This window comes from Seriola dumerili, unplaced genomic scaffold (genome assembly GCF_002260705.1).
Source record: "Seriola dumerili isolate Sdu_G_001 unplaced genomic scaffold, Sdu_1.0 BDQW01000138.1, whole genome shotgun sequence".
Classification (NCBI taxonomy): domain Eukaryota; kingdom Metazoa; phylum Chordata; class Actinopteri; order Carangiformes; family Carangidae; genus Seriola; species Seriola dumerili.
Genome location: NW_019174393.1, coordinates 15,861,427 through 15,884,456, shown reverse-complemented (window position 1 = coordinate 15,884,456; position 23,030 = coordinate 15,861,427). Strand labels below are relative to the sequence as shown.

The 23,030-nt window shown below is 40.9% G+C and overlaps 1 protein-coding gene across 1 annotated transcript in view; it reads left to right on the top strand.

Moving 5' to 3' along the window:
- LOC111224676 (anoctamin-1-like) overlaps positions 1-23,030 on the top strand; it is a 76,746-nt gene that overhangs the window by 30,023 nt on the left and 23,693 nt on the right. Inside the window, exons 14-18 of the mRNA XM_022749253.1 lie at positions 17,466-17,540; positions 17,783-17,984; positions 19,962-20,073; positions 20,891-20,948; positions 21,034-21,134. Coding sequence (XP_022604974.1) covers positions 17,466-17,540; positions 17,783-17,984; positions 19,962-20,073; positions 20,891-20,948; positions 21,034-21,134 — 548 coding nt within the window. The remainder of the gene's footprint in view (positions 1-17,465; positions 17,541-17,782; positions 17,985-19,961; positions 20,074-20,890; positions 20,949-21,033; positions 21,135-23,030) is intronic.

Here is a 23,030-nt window from a genome sequence, read left to right as displayed (position 1 = left end):
ATTTATGTCATATCGTTTGCAGTAATATTAAGCTAACTCAGAACATGTTTAGACTACCAGCTATTTGATTAATAACCATTATACACTGTTGCCCATAATTGCTAATAATTTTGTTTTCAGAACACAATCCTCTGTTTATTCCTATTAATCGCATCAGTAATCACTTGGAAGAGATTAACTACTAAAGTTTGAGAAATAACCTTTATCTTCAAGAATAAATCAATTTGTCACAATCATTCATGGAAAGAGGTAAAAAATATTTTATTCCAACTTCATTGAGCAACTGTATATCTGAATATATTGTTATGAACAAAAGTTTGAACAATTATGTTTTAGCAGGAATTAATGTTGTTTTGTTGCTGAGGGCAAATTTTTTCACCTGTTTCTGAGTCTTTGCTAAGCTAAGCTAACCCAGTGCTCTAGCTTCTCACATGCCATACTGATATGAGATTAGTATAAAAAATTCATCTCACTTTTGAGAAGAGCGAATATGTTTTCAAACATTTCAAACTATTTCTTTAAAGAAGCTATTTGTAAGGTTTCTCTGCTTCTTGCTTGAGCCGGTCGTGGTGATTGTCGCTGACAGAGCTTCAGCCATTGTTGCATTTACAAGACAAAGGTTATACTGCATCCTTTGAGTAGCACTCATCTTCAGGGCAGGAGGCTGCAGCTCTCAGTAAATAATGAACAGGCCAGGCTAGCTGGCTAGCATGCTAATTCAGTAGAAGAAACAGACTAATAAAGACAATAGTTAACATTGGGTATGTTACCACACTGGAGACAGCTCTTGGCAAGTTAAAGAATGAAGTGTGATGCTGAACTCCACAACTACACTTGTAACTGCCGTCACTGTCACGTTAGCTATTAGCATTGCAAGCTTTGACAAATAGCTCCTTTAATAATTCAAGCAATCTTGGCTCTGAGGCTAGCTAGTAATGCTTGTGGTAAATGTTTGTTAGGTTCTCTTTGCATTAGGTTCTCAAAGCAATCACACTATAAGAGTAACTAGTGTATGTGTTTCTGTACCTAGCTCGGTCAGCACACTCCACAGCTCCGTAGATTTCATCAAGGATCAGAATAACCACTAAGTTAATGATGACCGCAGTGGCCGTCACTGTCACCGAACATTGGACTTGGTCTCCGGGTCGGGGCTCATTGCCATCAGGGCCGACACTGTGATTCGTAGGACATGACCCGAAGACTGCTGAAAACGTCAGCCCAAACTGGGAGCAAAGGGAAATAAAGATAGAAATGAATTTAGTCATCATGTCTCATATTTATGTGATAGTCACAGTGCAGTGGCTGGATTAATATTTATAGGAAGACATCGATGTAGGTCACCGTACTTGTACAAAACTCTGTCATATACATGTTTATTTTGTATTTAAAGTGCTCTCATCCATTTACTGAGAAAATATATGATCCCTAGTAGACCTTAACCTGATTTTTATTGTACTAACCATGAAGAGGATAGAGGAAACGTTGATGAACGTATCCAGGAAGACGGTGCTTTCAGGTCAATTTGTCTATGGCAGTCTGGCAAGAAGGATGAGGTGGGGGTGGGTGGGGATGGGGTGGAAAAGAGAGGAGCCAGTTTGCAGTTACTCATACAATCGACAATGCCTCATTACCTTTATAGGAAATCTGAGGTGCAGACCACAGAGCTCCCTAAGAGAATCCAAAAAGAGAAGAAAAAAGCTGTTTCATTCATAAAACAAATCTCAGTGTCCTGCTGGCTATGAACGCATGTCACAGTCCCCTTCTCTCCTTTCAAACGTTTTGGAAAGCTGAATGGGGAGTGGAAGCTGCGCAGCACTCTTGGCTCTGTATGTCGCTGCCTCCACAGGAAACATTACTTACGTCTCAACAGAGAGGAATAAAGGAGCACAATAGCCCGTTTAACAGTCTGCATCAAATTGGAGACCAGCTGGAACGAATGTTTTCATTCCATAGAATCTCCTGTACCAGGCTACCCCAGTTAATGTGTTTTATCCATTTTCCCAGGCACTGACATGGGAACATCGCTGTAAACTTGCTTTAGTATTAAATGAAAAAAATTACACAAGAAGATGTGGTTAGTGCAGTTACTTTGAAGTGAAACATTTCTGTGTCAGATCTGGACTCTTTGACCATTTTAGACCAACTTTTATACTGGACAATTTTTGCTAGCATCGTACAAAATTTGTTGACCTGTATTAAAGAGATTCTTCACAGTTTGGGAGATACACTTATTTGCTTTCTTGCAGAGTTAGATAAGGTTGATACATTTCATAGCTACAGCCAGGAAACAGTTAGCTTGCACTAAAAAATTTGGGGTCATGTGGTGGATTATCTATTGATAGAATTCAGTGAATCCCTCAAGTCTCTGCTGGTTGTGTGACCTTGTGTGATGACAAAGCTCACAAAGTTACTGTGCTCAGCCAAAAATAGTCCTGACCTTGTCTTTTTACACTTTTTTTTGTACAGATTGAACACACAAAATATGTTCGTTAGAGAGATTTAGATATGTTGGCAGGCAGATTCTTTGTCTTTCTTTCTGTCTTGGCCGGGACCAGGCTCGCTTTGTCCCTCTGTTTCCACTCTTCATGTGAGCTAAGCTAACCTGTCCTGACAGTAGATTCACATTTACCTACAAATGTTAGAGTGGTATTGATCTTCTGATTGAACTCCTGGCTAAGAGAGCGAATGAACATTTCCCTAAATCCCTTTATAGAATGAACTGTATTCAATTCAATAATGTTAAGGACAGCATCCTGCTATTGATCACTAAATCATTAATCCCTACCAACTCCTGGCTGTTGTTGACAATAGCTGACCTGTGGCCCACCTGTAAAGGCAGGTTCTAGAGAAATTTCGTGATACAAACACAGGCTGATGTCACTGTGATTACTGGATGCATCTCCACCAAAGGAAATGCTTTATCATTATTTCATAAAAACCAGAGCGAAAAAAGCACAGCTTTTTATGAATAAAACCTATCAACAAATACATTGTTCAAACTCTATCAACATTCAACTCATCAGTGTCAATCAACGCCCAAAGTTGAAACCAATGAGAACTGTGAATCCACTCTGTTATTGATTATTTGACAGGCAGGTAAAGGTGAGCTGCAACAGCGGCCAGAACATGAGATCAACACAAGACAAAATCAGTAAAGTGGTCCAAGTTGTATTCACTGATTAAGTTCTGGGTGATCCGGTGTTAAAAACAGAGGTGAAACAAAATAAATGAGAAAAGAAATAACATTTTAGACTTTCTTAATGTCTCCAACTTGCTGATTCTCCCTCGAAATTTTCCCTTACATTAGTGTATATAACAACGTTCTCTGCCTGAAACCAGTGGAGAATCTGACCCACTTGCTGCTGCTGCGACTCGACCGCTTGTGGGTAAACCACGATTTGATCTCTGAAAGACAAATGCTGCATCACATCCCAGGAATGCGACCCCCTTCACCCAGGCACCAGTGATTATAGGTACCTACACACATATACTTACATGGGCAGGCTGAGGCAGAGCCGGAGAAGAATTTCACAACACAGACGTTCACATTCACACAGACCACACAGAGATGGACCGAGCCTGTGTCGCTGGAAGATCTTCAGTATGCTAAGACAACAGACATCTAGTGAACACAATGGCTCAGTACAACCTGGAAACACGCTTCCTCGATTTTCAAATGCACAGCAACTTATGCAACACACTGCTGCTGTTTTGTTCATGCTGTGAATAGTACATTTTTAAATAGAAAAATAATAAGTAAATAAAACACATAGCATGTACCTCAGACATAAAATATATGATATATATTTAACATATACAGTATGTCTGGCGACTGACAGCTGTTTGTGTCGCCAAGGACACACTGACTATTAGTTTGAATATAGAGAAATATTGAATTGTGTCAATCTCACATCATCCTTGGTATTCTCAACTCACACTTCCCCTGATCCACATGCACAAACCGTGCTCCAGCTAACTGTCTGACAGGTGACCTCTGACCTTTGTTGACTACTAAACCTGTTACAGACATGAACGCACACTGCAAAAGCAATGAAATCTATTGTGTGAGTACAAACAGAAGAACATAAAAGAACAAACAACTTTAAAAGAACAGTTCTATGCCGAAACTTTCTTTATATGAGACCTATATTTTGACACATTATATTTTGACACATTAAGATGTGCATAGAAATAAATCACTCAAAACATTATGTGAACAAGAATGTGTATTGATTATAGGACATATATTCAAGTATAATCATCAGTCCAATAAACACCACCCCAGAGAAAACCATCCCTTTTCTCAAAGCTGGAGAGAAGCTCTGTCCACCACCACAGACACAACCACGCCGACTCTCCACAGCCTGCTGGAGGGTGGAGGACTTGTTGGTATATCAAGATCTGCCTTTTGGGCCCAATCCTTCATTTCAAGCAAAATACTAAAGAACTTTTCTAGACAAGCTTTCTGCCGTCTTGAGTCTTGATCATACTCCAGGACGGATGAGGACATAGATGAAATGTTAACACATGCAAAGGATGCTGACCTCCTGAAACAGTAAACATACAGCATATGAAACATGTGTTCAGTTTCTGTTTCTGGTGCATGCACAGTCGCACACTTGTAATGTTGAAAGGGACTGTGCGGACGCCTCACGACTTCAGCAGATGACAAACTTTATGTGAAGCAGAGCATGAACTGGCCTTTACAACACACACACACACACACACACACACACATACATCATTTAAGGACAAAGGACCTTCAGAGTGAAGTTGTGTGTGTGTGTGTGTGTGTGTGTGTGTGTGTGTGTGTGTGTGTGTGTTGTGTGTGTGTGTGTGTGTGTGTGAGTGAGAGAGAGAAGAGAGAGAGTACCAGAGACGCAGATAGTTTGAGAAGCGTTGAGTGGGACAGCCAGTCAGAAAGCAGGTGGATAGTAGTAAATGTAAGTGTGTTTATTTTGGTTTGTAAACGCAATCCAGTGATAGATGTTTTGAGGTAAATAAAACGCATTCATCGTACAGCTGCAAAGCCTCAGTCATATATGATCGTGACACGTTACAGAGCTACGCCACCACACAGTAACCCTTATTGATCACTCTGAGTCATCCACTATTTTATACACGTGTGTATACTTATCACATCACTCCCAACGCCTCTGCATCCTACTCGTAATTCTAACAGATTCCTCCCTCATGGAATGCACTATTCAGTCTAAACTACGTTAAAACGTACATTATGCATATTTCATTAAGACTGATTACAGGCTACGTTATCCATATCCTTGTTTGTTTGACAAGTCCAAAACTTCCTACATGTACATTTATAGCTTCAACAAGTCCTCTCATGAAACTAGAAATCAAGTAGAATCATTCAGAATCTTTTCACTGCCTAAGAACAAATGACTGAAAACCTATTCCATAGCCATCCATTCTGATCAATTACCGTGACCAGCTCTACCGACTTAAATCAGATCCATTTCCCATCCTAACTTTAAATGATCTGTAAAAGTAAGTACAAATGATGATTTAAAGACTAACATAACAGAAAGTTACAAGTTTCAATCAATTCACTCTAAATCGTAGCTTCCACTCAGAGATAAATGAAACAGGTATTTTTCACACTACTACACCAATCACCCTGTGTATGTAGATCAGATGAAGACGACTACGTAGGTTCCTAGGCATTGCTGCAACCATTCCCAATACAGATCCTACATACAAGGCGAACCATGTGTACAACTGGACCCCAGACGCACTGCGAAGCAAAGACAAGTGCTGTCACCCCCGTATATGAATATACTGACATTGCACAAAAGATTTGCAGAAACTGATATAGTAACCGAAAATATAAACTTAAAAAAGTAATAAGCAGATACAAATACATTACCAAATGACAAAGAGAAACTACTATGTAAAATCCAGTGTGTAACGAGAGTAGTCAGAGAAGAATCATACCTGAAATCAGAACAGATATTTAGAAAGTAATGGGACTACAGCACTCAATGGATAAAGTAAACACAAGATAAGTGTTATCACCGACTTTTCCTGTCGATATGCGTGTTTTAACAGTAATGACGTAAAAATGCAGTAGTCGAACCGATAGGTCCAGCTGTAATAGATTATTATATGACCAGCAGCCTAGCTTCAATAGGTAAAATCCTCACACCAACTAGATCCCAAAGTATCTGCACAAACTACCAGTTCACAAGACACGACAAACTGCACCAACAGCCCGTTATATCCAAATAGAGCCTTGTGAAACAAATCCGTTTCAGAGATCTTCTATCGTTAGAACATATGGAGCCGTCATCGAAAATCAAAGCAGCTTTCAAATATTACTTCTCAGCCAATAGCACATACGACAACCTACCAGAACCGCACGTATTGGACCATAATTCCCACTCCAACCTGTCAGTGGCAACAATTGAGAGACTGTCTTCTGAGTGGTCTACCGAAATTCTCCCATTATTTATATGGATCACCAACAGCAGATAAACAGTATCAGCCAAGATCGAGAACGATGAGACTCAAAGAGCCCTCCCTCTTTCGTAAACCACACCCAATAACATATCTTTCATACTTATCAACAGGAAATCGGATAGCTAAACATAAATACATATGCAATATATAGGACCTTTAACCTGAGCGCAGTATAAATATATATAGATTGTGACAATAGAACAATGTGATTTTATCATTCTATATACTGCAATCTGTAATTAGTCTGTAAAAGGACTATTGTGCGAGTATGTCGAAAGCCTTAATATGCCTCAAAACTCCACAAAGAGGGTCAGACAGTGCCGAAACGCGATTAATCAATGGAAGATCGATAAACAAACCTACGTCTCCTGAGCTTCATCTTTTGTAGTTCTCATTTTTACAACTATTTTGTGACAACTAGACCAAATTTGGCCTTAATTGTTAAGAGAAATGTTCTCTTGTGGTAAAGTTCACGCTATACCTTGCGAGACACGAACATAAAATTCCAGTAAAGAAAAACTGTATGCCCATTTGTACTATGTTAATTATTTCACCAAAGAATTGAATGTATGGTTCTACGCGGGGTTGTTCCCACTCAGTTCACTCTACAAACAGTGTTTATACAGTGATTGTAGAGCACCACGTTGTAAGGGTTGCAACAAATAAGAAATAAAACACAATTAACCCACTTGAGTTGTGCTTCTGAAATTATAATCTCTAGATTTTGATCCTACAGCACATTTCACTGTCTCAGTAACAAATCAAATGTTCAAGTGTGTGTATGTGTGTGTGTGTGACTGTGTGTGTTGTGTGTCAGAGAGATTCTGTGTCGCCATGATGACGCGTCACTAATCTACCCCTGGCTTCCTGCCAGCATGCATCACTCCACTCAACCGCCCTCTGCTTCTCTCCATCCCTACTTCTTTCAAGCTTCTATTTATTTGTATCTCTCTCTGTTTCTTCTCTCTCCTTTCTTTTTCCTCCTTCTTTGGTTTTCTTCTTCTTTTTGTCCTTTCTCGTCTAAACAACACTTTTGTCTTGTCAGTTTCCTCACAAGACGTTTGCTTCAGAGTGTTCTGAGGAAACGTCCACAGCAGCAGTGCAGAAATGTGTAGTTATTGAATTTACATAGATTTCTTTTTCACAGCGAATGATAACGGACTCGTTCATTGCAGACAAAGGCACATGTTATCTAATGACATTAAATTAAAGACGGCTGCTTTCCACTGAGGCGTTCGGGCAGTGAGTCAGCGAAGCATAACGACTTATAAACATGTTATTAATTAAACACATCCATGTTTGCTGAATCGAAATGCCCACAGGAGAAAGTAACACTGTACTCAGTTCATTTGTCTAACGCAGGTTAAATGAAGCCTTTTGAGAGTTTTTACTGGCATCAGCTTCAGTTTGTAATATGCTTTAAAAATGATGGCTCACCTTCCAGTTCTGTGGCCTGGTAACGTCAATCAAATTTATGCCGCGCACGTTGTGGACTTCGTATAATAAAAACCACTATCATCTGTTTACTCTGTGAGTAACTTCTGCATCTTCCTCCACCGCCTCTTCCCTCCTCTTCATTTCAAATTGTGGATGAAACTGAGATTTAGTGTTTGTGTATCTGTTTATTAGGAGGATTAGCTCTCTCACACAAATCCTCGTCACTGCTCAGTGATTGGTGAGAGCTCCCCTCAAACAGTGCAGCCTTTTTCTGCCAAAATCTGACTGATAAGCGTTGGCTGGGGCAAGAGAGACGAAAGTGTGCTTTCCTCAGTGCAGAGAGACTCGCCTCTGAAACGGTCTGGAGGTTTGTCCCCTGGGGGTCGGGCTGAAGGCCCTCTCTTGGCGTTTGTTATAAAAAGAAAAAAGTATTGAATATAAATTCATTCATTCTTTCTGTGTGTAAGCTTTCTTTTCCTGTATGTGTGTCCACACGCACTCACACACAGTATCCAGAAAAGGGAAGCGCAGAGGCTGATAATCCCTCATTGAGCATCAGCTGTGTGTCTTCAGGTCTGTCATCAAGCCCTTCTTAAACATGTCGTTAACCACCGGCAGGAATTAAAGACCAGTGTGATTTAGCGAGATCTACTGGCAGAAATGGAGTATTAATATTCAGAATTATGAGAATAGCTGTGTTTAAGGTCCTCTTCCACAGAGCCCGCCATGTTGCACCGCCATGTTTCTACAGTAAGCCCATAATGGACAAACCAAACACTGCTCTAGATAGCGGTCTTGTGTTTTTACGTTACCTGAGGGCCACTGTTGCGTTCTACTCACTTGACAAGGAGGTGAGGCGAGAGGCAACCCTCACCCTTTAGGTGGCATTCTCCTCCCTTTCCGCTTCCCCTGTGTGTTACTGTTTCAAAAATCCCTATCTATATATCTGGATCTGGCAATCACAACAGTCAACATAGGTCCTTGCTATTTCGTAGCTTTCTGCGCAGGGAATCAGCCATTTTAATGACAGCGCTCAGCTCCTCACATGCAAATTGTTCCACCAAGACAAGTTTCCGCCCACAACTATTTTTCAGGGCTCCATCGCAGCATCTTGGGCTCAACACCACCAAGACGATTGTGATTGGTTTAAAGAAATGCAAAGAAGCCAACAGTATTTTTTCCCCTTATAAAAGAATGATCATGGAGCCAGACCTTTAACAAAACTTAGTAAACTAATTGTGTACATTATATCACACTGGTAAAAGTTCTTGCTTTTCAGACTCAATTTGGGCATTTTCCTTCAGTTGGGAACGAAACACTCACACGCCTGATTCTGTTGAATCTGTCTCAAATAACAGTTTTTTCCTCCCTTCTACTGCATTCTGTTCCCTCAAGTATACAGTATGCATATCATTTCTGCCAGACCAGACTCCTGAAGTTCCATACAGTATATGAACTTTTTTTAGGACATAAAATATGGGCAGCGATATAGGCGGGTATCTTTCAGTCAACTATCCAACAGACCCTGAAAATTCATTCATGCTTCTAACCCAGAGAGATTTGAAGATTACTGAAGCTCAGTTTGTGCTGTGACCATCAGATATCTGGATTAACATAAGAAATGCACAGAAAGTTGCACAAACAAATACCTGAGGAGCTGAGACTGTAGGCAGCCAGAGGATGGACAGGAAGAGAAAAACAGATAGACAGCAGCCTGCAGAGAGGAAAAAGAGAGGAGAAGAAAGGAGAGAGATGGAGAGAGAGAGGAGAAGAGATTCTCTCCTCTCCTCTCCTTTCCTCTCCTCTCCTCTCCTCTCCTCCTCTGTTTTCCTCTCCTGCAGGCTGCTGTCTATCTGTTCTTCTCTTCCTGTCCCATCCTCTGGCTGCTACAGTCTCAGCTCCTCAGGTATTTGTTTGTGCAACTTTCTGTGCATTTCTTATGTTAATCCAGATATCTGATGGTCACAGCAACAAACTGAGCTTCAGTAATCTTCATAACTCTCCTGGGATTAGAAGCATGAATGAATTTCTTCAGGGTCTGTTGGATAGTTGACTGAAAGATCACCCCGCCTATATCGCTGCCCATATTTTATGTCCTAAAAAAGTTCATATACTGATGGAACTTCAGGAGTCTGGTCTGGCAGAAATGATATGCATACTGTATACTTGAGGGAACAGAATGCAGTAGAAGGGAGGAAAAAACTGTTATTTGAGACAGATATCAACAGAAACAGGCAGTGTGAGTGTTTCGTTCCCAACTGAAGGAAAATGCCACAAATTGAGTCTGAAAAGCAAGAACTTTTACCAGTGTGATATAATGTCACAATCTAGTTACTAAGTTTTGTTAAAGGACCGGTGTGTAGGATGTAGTGGCGTCTAGCTCAGAGGCTGCAGATCACATAGCCAGACCTCTCTCCACACTGCTGTGTCGTTGCTGGAGAACGGTCTGGCTCCATGATCATTCTTTTATAGGGGAAAAAATACTGTGGCTTCTTTGCATTTCTTTAAACCAATCACAATCGTCTTGGGTGGTGTTGAGCCCAAGATGCTGCGATGGAGCCCCTGAAAAATAGTGTCGGGCGGAAACTTGTCTTGGTGGAACATTTGCATGTGAGGAGCTGAGCGCTGTCATTAAAATGGCTGATTCCCTGCGCAGAAAACGCTACGAAAAATAGCAAGGACCTATGTTGACTGTGTGATTGCCAGATCCAGATATTAGATAGGGATTTTGAAAACAGTAACACACAGGGGAAGCGGAAAGGGAGGAGAATGCCACCTAAAGGGTGAGGGTTGCCTCTCCCCTCACCCCTCCCTTTCCAAGTGAGTAGAAGCAACGGTGGCCCTCAGGTAACGTAAAAACACAAGACCCTATCTAGAGCCAGTGTTTGGTTTGTCCATTATGGGCTACTGTAGAAACATGGCGGTGCAACATGGCGGGCTCTGTGGAAGAGGACCTTAAACACAGCTATTCTCATAATTCTGAATATTATACTCCATTTCTGCCAGTAGATCTCGCTAAATCACACTGGTCCTTTAATTCCTGCCGGTGGTTAACGACATGTTTAAGAAGGGCTTGATGACAGACCTGAAGACACACAGCTGATGCTAATGAGGGATTATCAGCCTCTGCGCTTCCCTTTTCTGGATACTGTGTGTGAGTGCGTGTGGGACACACATACAGGAAAACAAAAGCTTACACACAGAAAGAATGAATGAATTTATATTCAATACTTTTTCTTTTTATCAACAAACGCCAAGAGAGGGCCCTTCAGCCCGACCCCCCAGGGGACAAACCTCCAGACCGTTTCAGAGGGAGTCTCTCTGCACTGAGGAAAGACACACTTTCGTCTCTCTTCGCCCCAGCCAACGCTTTCACAGTCAGATTTGGCAGAAAACGGCTGCACTGTTTGAGGGAGCTCTCACACAATCTGAGCAGTGACGAGGATTTGTGTGAGAGAGCTAATCCTCCTAATAAACAGATACACAAACACTAAATCTCAGTTTCATCCACAATTTGAAATGAAAGAGGAGGGAAGAGGCGGTGGAGGAAGATGCAGAGTTACTCAGCAGAGTAAACAGTGATAGTGTTTTATTATAAAGTCCACGCTGCAGGCATAAATATGATTGGACGTTACCAGCCACAGAACTGGAAGGGAGCCAATCATTTTAAAGCATATTACAAACTGAAGCTGATGCCAGTAAAAACTCTCAAAAGGCTTCATTTAACCTGCGTTAAGACAAATGAACTGAAGTACAGTGTTACCTTTCTCCCTGTGGGCATTTCGATTCAGCAAACACTGATGTGTTAATTAATAACATGTTAATAAGTCGTTATGCTTCGCTGACTCACTGCCCGAACGCCTCAGTGGAACAGAGCCGTCTTTAATTAATGTCATTAGATAAACATGTGCCTTTGTCTGCAATGACGAGTCAGTTCATCTGCTGTGAAAAAGAAATCTATGTAAATTCAATAACTACACATTTCTGCACCTGCTGCTGTGGCAACGTTTCCCCCAGAACCACTCTGAAAGCAAACGTCTGTGGAAGGAAACTGACAAAGACAAAAGTGTGTTAGACGAGAAAAGAGACAAAAAGAAGAAGACAAAGAGAGAGAGAGAGAGAGAGAGAGAGATACAAATAAATAGAGACTTGAAGAAGTACAGGGATGGAGAGAAGCAGAGGGCGGTTGAGTGGGAGTGATGCATGCTGGGCAGGAAGCCAGGGGTAAGATTAGTGACCGTCACTATGGCGACACAGAACTCTCTCTGACACACACACACACACACACACATACACACACACTTGAACCATTTGATTTGTTACCTGAGACAGTGAAATGTGCTGTAGGATCAAATCTAGAGATTATATTTCAGAAGCACAACTCAAGTGGTTAATTGTGTTTATTTCTTTATTTGTTGCACCAGTTACAACGTGGTGCTCTACAATCACTGTAATAAACACTGTTAATGTAGAGTGAACTGAGTGGAACAACCCAGCGTAGAAACCATACATCATTCATTTGTGAAATAAATTAACATAGTATAATGGGCATACAGTTTTCTTTCTGTTTATTTTGTCTGATAGTGACAGACATTTCTTAAATTAACCTGTCAGTGCAAATAAAATGAGACAAACAAAAGCTGAAGCTGAGAAGGTTTTTACATTTCATTTGAAACATTTGGCCTGTGGAAAGCTCTTGTGGAGTTTGGCATCTGGCTTACAATACTGCCAAGTCTTTTCCAGGCTCTTACAGATGCAGTATTAGATGTAAATTCACATTCTCTCAAATTATATTTATATGCGCCTGTTAAAGGTCCCATATATTGCAATGTTCCTATGTTTTGTTCGATGCTTTGATAACCATAACAAGATAATTTTGTGGTTTTAGAAGAGAGGAGGCTCTGAGTCTCTCTTCTGATTGGCTGACTGTTTTCTGAGTGATCCAATAAAAATACAGCAGATTTCAGGTAAACACTCAGAGAAACCAAATCCTGCAAGGTTGGGTGGTTGGTCCATGTGGGTCTAGGTGGGCTTGGTGCATGGCTGAGAGCAATGACTGCTGTGTTGTGACATCACAAAGTTACAGAAGTCCTGACGGCTGGTTTTCAGGCTCAGTTTCTGAATACAGGCTGTGTGCATTTCTCTGTGGACTGAGGCTTTGATACTTTCACAGTTTTAATATAGAACCTAGACCTGCTTTATAATCAAACAGCACATGGACATCTGCCTTTCTACTATATGGTTAAAAACAGCATTAAGACAGGAACAGTCCTTATAACACTATATAGGCCTATTTATAAGAGATGCTCGGTAGTCACTGTACTCTATAGTGAATAGCTGAATTTCTGACACTACTGACACATGGATTGAATAGTAGTTTTTTGTCCCATTGTGGGAATTGATGATGCTATATAGAACATAAATTTCACCTTCAGTTTGCAAATATAGTGCAATCTATAGTACAAAGGGGGTGACAGCATGTGTATGTCCAGTTGTCACTGGGTCATTGTGTGTGATTGTTTGGGGAACTGTGAGCAATCCCTCCGGACCACACATCCTCTTCACACACACCAGGGTATGGTGTATGTGTGAAAATAAAAACCTGTTCATCGATCCTCTGAGGGTGGAAGTAGGTTTGAATATTGAATGTATTGTAATTGTTTTTATTGACATAAGCGATCATGTACGGCTGAAACAATTAACTGATTAGTTGAAATCAGCACCTACATTATAAATTGATTGATGGTTTCAGTCATTTGTCAGGCAGTGAAAAGATTCTGAACATTCTCTTGTTCTAGCTTCTCAAATGAGAGGACTTGTTGACGCTATAAACTGAACATCTTTGGGTTTTTGACTTTTGGTCAAACAAAACTCCTGAAGACGTCGCCTAAGCAGTTATTTGAAAATGCAAATGAACTTTAGTTTCAGCCTGAATGTTATGCCAGGGAGGAACCTGAAGATTAGAGAGAGGCAGAGGGAGGGAGGAGGATGAACACAGGAAGTGAGTGACAGAGAAATAAGGACTTTGAGCGACTCTCTGTCACGAGATGGAGGCTTTGTGGGGCTTTCCTCAATGGAGGTTACAAACCAAATATAACACCTGACCCATTTACTACTACTCCTCTCTCTGATGGCTGTCCCCACCAACCGTCTCCCTCTCTCTCTCTCTCTCTCTCTCTCTCTCTCTCTCTCTCTCACACACACACACACACACACACACACACACACACACACACACACACACACACACTTCCACTCTGAAGGTCCTTTTGTCCTTAAATGATGTATGTGTGTGTGTGTGTGTGTGTGTGTGTGTGTGTAAAGGCCAGTTCATGCTCTGCTTCACATAAAGTTTGTCATCTGCTGAAGTCCGTGAGGGTCCGCACAGTCCCTTTTCAACATTACAAGTGTGCCGACTGTGCATGCACCAGAAACAGAAACTGAACACATGTTTCATATGCTGTATGTTACTGTCAGGAGGTCAGCATCCTTTGCATGTGTTAAACATTTCATCTATGTCCTCATCCGTCCTGGAGTATGATCAAGACTCAAGACGGCAGAAAGCTTGTCTAGAAAAGTTCTTTAGTATTTTGCTTGAAATGAAGGATTGGGCCCAAAAGGCAGATCTTGATATACCAACAAGTCCTCCACCCTCCAGCAGGCTGTGGAGAGTCGGCGTGGTTGTGTCTGTGGTGGTGGACAGAGCTTCTCTCCAGCTTTGAGAAAAGGGATGGTTTTCTTCCTGGGGTGGTGTTTATTGGACTGATGATTATACTGAATATATGTCCTATAATCAATACACATTCTTGTTCACATAATTTTTGAGTGATTTATTTCTATGCACATCTTAATGTGTCAAAATATAATGTGTCAAAATATAGGTCTCATATAAAAGAAAGTTTCGGCATAGAACTTGTTCTTTTAAAGTTGTTTGTCTTTTATGTTCTTCTGTTGTACTCACACACATAGATTTCATTGCTTTTGCAGTGTGCGTTCATGTCTGTAACAGGGTTTAGTAGTCAACAAAGGTCAGAGGTCACCTGTCAGACAGGTGTAGCTGGAGGCACGGTTTGTGCATGTGGATCAGGGGAAGTGTGAGTTGGAGGAATACCAGAGGGATGATGTGAGATTGACACAATTCACATATTTCTCTATATTCCAACTAATAGTCAGTGTGTCCTTGGCGACACAAACAGCTGTCAGTCGCCAGGACATACTGTATATGTTAAATATATATCATATATTTTATGTCTGAGGTACATGCTATGTGTTTTATTTACTATTTATTTTTCTATTTAAAATGTACTATTCACAGCATGAACAAAACAGCAGCAGTGTGTTGCATAAAGGTTGCTGTGCATTTGAAAATCGAGGAAGCGTGTTTTCCAGGTTGTACTGAGCCATTGTGTTCACTAGATGGTGCTGTTGTCTTAGCATACTGAAGATCTTCCAGCGCACAGGCCTCGGTCCATCTCTGTGTGGTCTGTGTGAATGTGAACGTCTGTGTGTGAAATTCTTCTCCGGCTCTGCCTCAGCCTGCCCATGTAAGTATATGTGTGTAGGTACCTATAATCACTGGTGCCTGGGTGAAGGGGGTCGCATTCCTGGGGATGTAGATGCAGCATTTGTCTTTCCAGAGATCAAATCGTGTTTACCCACAAGCGGTCGAGTCGCAGCAGCAGCAAGTGGGTCAGATTCTCCCACTGGGTTTCAGGGCAGAGAACGTTGTTATATACACTAATGTAAGGGAAAATTTCGAGGGGAGAATCAGCAAGTTGGAGGACATTAAGAAAGTCTAAAATGTTATTTCTTTTCTCATTTATTTTGTTTCACCTGCTGTTTTTAACACCGGATCACCCAGAACTTTAATCAGTGAATACAACTTGGACCAGACTTTACTGATTTTGTCTTGTGTTGATCTCATGTTCTTGGCCGCTGTTGCAGCTCACCTTTACCTGCCTGTCAAATAATACCAATAACAGAGTGGATTCACAGTTCTCATATCGGTTTCAACTTTGGGCGTTGATTGACACTGATGAGTTGAATGTTGATAGAGTTTGAACAATGTATTTGTTGATAGGTTTTATTCATTAAAAAGCCTGTGCTTTTTTCGCTCTGGGTTTGTTATGAAATAATGATAAAGCATTTCCTTTTGGTGGAGATGCATCCAGTAATCACAGTGACATCAGCCTGTGTTTGTAATCACCGAAATTTTCTTAGAACCTGCTCTTTACAGGTGGGCCACAGGTCAGCTATTGTCAACAACAGCCAAGGAGTTGGTAGGGATTAGTGATTAGTGTCAATAGCAGGATGCTGGTCCTTAACATTATTGAATTGAATACAGTTCATTCTATAAAGGACATTTAGGGAAATGTTCATTCGCTCTCTTGCCAGGAGTTCAATCAGAAGATCAATACCACTCTAACATTTGTAGGTAAATGTGAATCTACTGTCAGGACAGGGTTAGCTTAGCTCCACATGAAGAGTGGAAACAGAGGGGAAACAGCGAGCCTGGTCCCGGCCAAGACAGAAAGAAAGACAAAGAATCTGCCTGCCAACATATCTAAATCTCTCTAACGAACATATTTGATGTGTTCAATCTGTACAAAAAAAAGTGTAAAAAGACAAGGTCAGGACTATTTCTTGGCTGAGCACAGTAACTTTGTGAAGCTTTGTCATCACACAAGGTCACACAACCAGCAGAGACTTGAGGGATTCACTGAATTCTATCCAATAGATAATCCACCACATGACCCCAAATTTTTTAGTGCAAGCTAACTGTTTCCTGGCTGTAGCTATGAAATGGTATCAACCTTATCTAACTCTGCAAGAAAGCAAATAAGTGTATTCCCCAAACTGTTGAAGAATCTCTTTAAGTACAGGTCAACAAATTTGTACGTGTAGCAAAAATCGTCAAGTATAAAAGTTGGTCTAAAAGTGGTCAAAGAGTCCAGATCTGACACAGCAAATGTTTCACTTTCAGAAGTAACTGCACTAACCCACATCTTCTTGTGTAATTTTTTTCATTTAAATACTAAAGCAAGTTTTACAGCGATGTTCCCATGTCAGTGCCTGGGAAAATGGATAAAACACATTAACTGGGGGTCGCCTGGGTACAGGAGATTCTATGGAATGAAAACATTCGTTCCAGCTGGTCTCCAAATTTAGGATGCAGACTGTAAAACGGGCTATTGTGCTCCTTTATTCCTCTCTGTTGAGACGTAGTAATGTTTCCTGTGGAGGCAGCGACATACAGATGCCAAGAGTGCTGCTGCAGCTTCCACTCCCCATTCAGCTTTCCCAAAACGTTTGAAAGGAGAGAAGGGGACTGTGACGATGCGTTCAGAAGCAGGACACTGAGATTTGTTTTTATGAATGAAACAGCTTTTTTCTTCTCTTTTTGGATGTCTCTGTAGGGAGCTCTGTGGTCTGCACCTCAGATTTCCTAAAAAGGTTAATGAGGCATTGTCGATTGTATGAGTAACTGCAAACTGCTCCTCTCTTTTCCACCCCACCCCCCACCCCCCACCCCTCATCCTTCTTGCCAGACTGCCATAGACAAATTGACCTGGAAAGACCGTCTTCCTGGATACTTCATCAACGTTTCCTCTATCCTCTTCATGGTTAGTACATAAAAATCAGGTTAAGGCTCTACTAGGGATCATATATTTTCTCAGTAAATGGATGAGAGCACTTTAAATACAAAAATAAACATGTATATGACAGAGTTATTGTACAAGTACGGTGACCTACATCGATGTCTTCCTATAAATATTAATTCCAGCCACTGCACTGTGACTATCACATAAATATGATGACATGATGACTAATTCATTTTCCTATCTTTATTTCCCTTTGCTCCCAGTTTGGGCTGACGTTTTCAGCAGTCTTCGGGGTCATTGTCTACCGAATCACAGTGTCGGCCCTGATGGCAATGAGCCCCGACCCGGAGACCAAGTCCAATGTTCGGGTGACAGTGACGGCCACTGCGGTCATCATTAACTTAGTGGTTATTCTGATCCTTGATGAAATCTACGGAGCTGTGGCAGTGTGGCTGACCGAGCTAGGTACAGAAACACATACACTTAGTTACTCTTATAGTGTGATTGCTTTGAGAACCTAATGCAAAGAGAACCTAACAAACAATGTTACCACAAGCATTACTAGCTAGCCTCAGAGCCAAGATTGCTGAATTATTAAAGGAGCTATTTGTAAGCTTTGCAATTGCTACATAGCTAACGTGAGCAGTGACGGCAGTTTACAAGTGTAGTTGTGAGTTCAGCATCACACTTCATTCTTTAACTTGCCAAGAGCTGTCTCCAGTGGTGGTAACATACGCCAATGTTAACTATTGTCTTTATTAAGTCGTTTCTTCTACTGAAGTTAGCATGCTAGCCAGCTAGCCCTGGCCTGTCTCATTATTTACTGAGAGCTGCAGCCTCCTGCCCTGAAGATGTAGTGCTACTCAAAGGATGCAGTATAACCTTTTGTCTTGTAAATGCAACAATGGCTGAAGCTCTTGTCAAGCGACAATCACCACGACCGGCTCCAAGCAAGAAGCAGAGAAACCTTACAAATAGCTTCTTTAAAGAAATAGTTTGAAATGTTTGGAAAACCTTATATTCGCTCTTCTCAAAAGTGAGATGACATTTTTTATACTACTCTCATATCAGTATGGCATGTGAGAAGCTAGAGCCATGGTTAGCTTAGCTTAGCACAAAGACTAGAAACAGGTGGAAACAATTTGCCTGGCAACAACAAAACAACATAATATCCTGCTAAAACCATAACTTGTTTCAAACTTTTGTTTCATACACAATATATTCAAGACATACTGTTGCTCATGAAGTTGGAATAAAATATTTTTTACCTCTTTCCATGAAATGATTGTGACAATGTGATTTATTCTTGACAGATAAAGTGTATATCTTCTCAAAACTTTAGAAGTTAATCTCTACCAAAGTGATTACTGATGCATTTAAATAGGAATAAACAGAGGATTGTGTCTGAAAACAAAATTATTACAATTTATGGGCAACAGTGTATAATGTGTTTATTAATCAAATAGCTGGTAGTCTAAACATGTTCTGACTGTAGCTTAATATTTACTGCACAGATATGACAATAAATAATACTTTAAACACAAAAGTTAGCTCAGAACTGCCATCAATCAACATTTGAAGCTATTTTAAGTACAGGGAACATTTTTTTTTCCAAGGTAGAGTAAGAGCACATTGCTGATTGATATACGAGCGACATGCTTCACTTTGATTTCACCCCCTTAAAATAAAAACAGTTCAGTTCAGTAATGCTCTGTCAATCAAAGAATATTTTAAGAACACAATTAAATCGGTTAAATGTCCAACTGAGTTTTTCCTGATTCCTATTCTTTCTTGTTACTAATGCGAATCAGATGTGATTTCAGTCACTTGTACTTCCATATTCATGACATGTTTAAAAAACGTTAAGGAAAAAATTCTGTCTGCCTCTGCGACTCATAAAGTAAATCAGCGTTTTTACATCATGTAATCATCCTGCATCTGTGAGGGTGAGAGACAGAAAGAGTCTTTCCGCCTCTTGGTGGACAGTTTGATGAAACTTTGATGTTTTCATGCTCCAGCCGTCCCATCAGTCGTCCCAGGAGGTTTCAACCACATTTACATTCATATTCAAACCTCGGAAATAGAGGAAAAGAATGGGATGGAAAACTGTGAGAAAGAGGGAAAGTGTGCGCGTGTGTGTGTGTGTGAGAGAGAGAGAGAGAGATGCCTTGTGAAAAGTGCCAGTATTTTAACCTACTTCCAGCACAGTGATCATGTTATAACTCTGATTCAAGAGTCAGCCTGACAGAATCACTACTTTTCTACGTGAAGAAAACCTTAACATCCATTCATATAATACAATGACCAATTCTAACATCTGGATGTTAGCCACACCTAATATACTGTACATACGTTCCACCTTAAGTGTATTTAACTTGCCCCCCCCCCCACGCTGTGCCCTGACCTCATAAAAACAATGCCGTGTCAAATTCTTTGTTACAGAGATTCCCAAAACGGAAACCAACTTTGAGGAGCGACTCATCCTCAAAGCCTTCCTACTCAAGTTTATGAACGCATACGCTCCCATCTTTTATGTGGCTTTCTTCAAGGGCCGGTAAGTCCTGTGCCTGTGTGTGCAGGAGTATGTTCGTGCGCAGCTGTCCCGCGAGAATCATGTATCTCCAAAATGTCAATTTTTTTATGAGCTAACTTTGTAACAATGTATTTCTGAGCCAACACAGTGGAGTTTGAAAGGCATCATTTAGGTCGGGAAGGAGGTTTTCCACAAACCATAGTTCCCAACTGTAGGCCAACAAATCATTTGCACAACAGTATGATTTTGGTGAAAAAATGTAATTGATTGATTTACTTTCTTGTCCAGCTTTGTCTCTTTGTCTTTGGCTTCTTCCAAAGTACAATAAATATACATTCAACAAAGCAGCAGCAGCTTATATACATACCAGAGAGCAAATCATAAAAAATAACAGGAAAAGTAAGTAGTGTTCCGTGAAGCAGTCAGTAATTATAAAACAAATGAAAATGTAAATGATGTATGTAAATGTTTTAAAATGAAAGGAACTTTAAAAAGATTATTTCAGTCATCAAAAAAGAAAAACTGAGCTCCCCCTGCTTTCAGTTCAGTCCTGAATGTTTGTTACCTTTAAAATATAAAGTTCTCTAAGAAGGCATTATTTGGCCTCCATATGGTAATGGGTCAGATGTGGGCCGCAAACATTTTTGAGATTTTCAAGTGGGCCATGAGTTGGAAAAGGTTGGGAACCTTACATCAACGCCTTACTCTAACATGCCTTGCATGTCATTTCACTTGATGCCAAAACACAACTGTTTACATCCATTTTAGAAAAAAATATTAACATCACTTCTGAGTGAATCCAAGAAATATTAAAAGGAACATTTCTGTGCTTCTGCAGGTTTGCAGGTCGACCCGGAAATTACGTGTATGTCTTTAACGATTATCGGATGGAGGAGGTTTGTTCTTTTCATTTGGCTGAATATGTAAAACATCAGGTGAGGATGAATACGTGTACAAATGTCGTGCTTGTGTCTCCCTCAGTGTGCTCCAGGAGGCTGCCTCATTGAGCTGTGCATTCAGCTCAGCATCATCATGCTGGGGAAACAGCTAATCCAGAATAACATCTTTGAAATCGGCATCCCGTAAGTACGCTACAGAGGATTACTAACAAAAACAGTAAGATCAAAGGTAAGATGTGTTGTCTAATGTCTGAAGAGCCAGCGACACCTCACACACATACCAACATGCACACAGGCACTTACAACATTCCCTCTTTTATGTTCCGATAACATTCCCCCCTTGTCTGTACAGTGCTTCTCCATCTTGTGTAATAGCTCAGCTTTTACATGCAAATCCCAAACGTCAGAGGTCAGCTCTGTTTATAACAACTGTCACACAACAGAGGGGCCTTTCAGCCTCAGGCCGCACTGTTACTGTTGCTGTGAGCACAGCTCGACCTCCTGACCCGTTAGGTGAGTCTCATCAAACGCTGATGTTTCTCCAGGACGTCCCGTGGGATCAGAGATCCAGGGCACATACCATCATACCACTACATGCCATCTCCTCATCTGTTTCACATTCATCCACTTAAAAGCTTTCGCACCTGGGAGGCGACCAGGAACACCACAGGGCCTATACTGTGGGCCAGTATGCAGCCTCTGTCTGAAGATGTAAGATCTAGGGGCCGGTTTCACAAAGATATTTTAGGCTGGTCTGTAGTGTTAGGTCAGTTTTAGCGAGCTCATAGATTACTCTAATACAAGTAAGACAATTTCACAAAAATAAAGACTGACTCATTTTAAGACAAAAAAATGAGATAACTTATTATTCACCAACACAGCGCAGGATCAGAAACGGAGCTTGTGATCATATTCCACATCTTTTGACCTTGAAACTGTGGTGATTGTGTAGATCTTCCGTGCAGCCATGTGTTAGTACTTGTAGCTTCTTTGCAGCAACATCTGCATTTGAAGTTTTGTCTTCTATCATGGCTCCAACTACAACTGTGTTTTATCAGAATCAGCTTTATTGGCCGAGCCTGTGAACACATACAGACTCTGTTTTTTGTTTCTCTCAGTGTGATAACTTCCATTTCGCCAGAAAATACACTGAGCGCCTTTTATTAAATTCCTTCAAAGCCTTCAGTGCGTTTTATGAATCTGGACAGGTATGGATGTTAACTGCAACTTGACTGGTTGGCGGAGGCATACAAATGCTTTTTTAAGGAGAGGCTGGGACACAGTGTGTGACTTTGAAAACCCCTGGTGTATCACACTCGTACAGTAACGCGGTGTTTCTGGTCACCTGATGAATGTAAGTCCAACACTGATCGTCCAGCTTGTCAGATGCTCAGTTTTACACCAGGCTAAAAGCGGCATCCAGCCGTGCAGGTTGGCACCTCTCTCACATTCTGATCAAAATATTGCTAAATTCAGGTTCAATGAAACATTTAACGTCAACATACATCCAGTCCACATGACTGCGTGTGTGTGTTTGCGTGTACTGTGAAAACCGTAACTCCCTTGTGTTTGTGCAACGACCACATAAATAATGCAGTGAAGCATTTAGCTGCTTTTATTAGAGCTTTTTTACGAGCACTGCACACATTCACAAGCATACAGATTAATACCCAACAATACATACATACATATTAACACTGTATACTGTGCATAAGGACACACTGCAGACACTACTGTACATACGCACACACAGATACTGTAAGTGGGGGTTATTTACACGGAGGCGTGCACTTACAGCAACACACCACACTCTCTGTATCTCTGTACCTGGCTCTCCCTCTCTCTCTCTCCCTCTGTGTTTTCCCAGCAGCAGCTTGTTAGCATCACACAGCTTCAGTTTTCTGCTGAACATCTCTGCCAATTTCTTTGGAAGCCTTCACAGTTCTTAAAAAACAGTTAGTGTCTGGCTCTAACTCCCGTCAGTTTTCAATGAAATGTCAGTTTTACTGCACCTCTGTAAATACTTGTTTGGCTATTATGTTTCACAAGCAGAGGTTGTGTTCAAGAGAAAGTTTACTG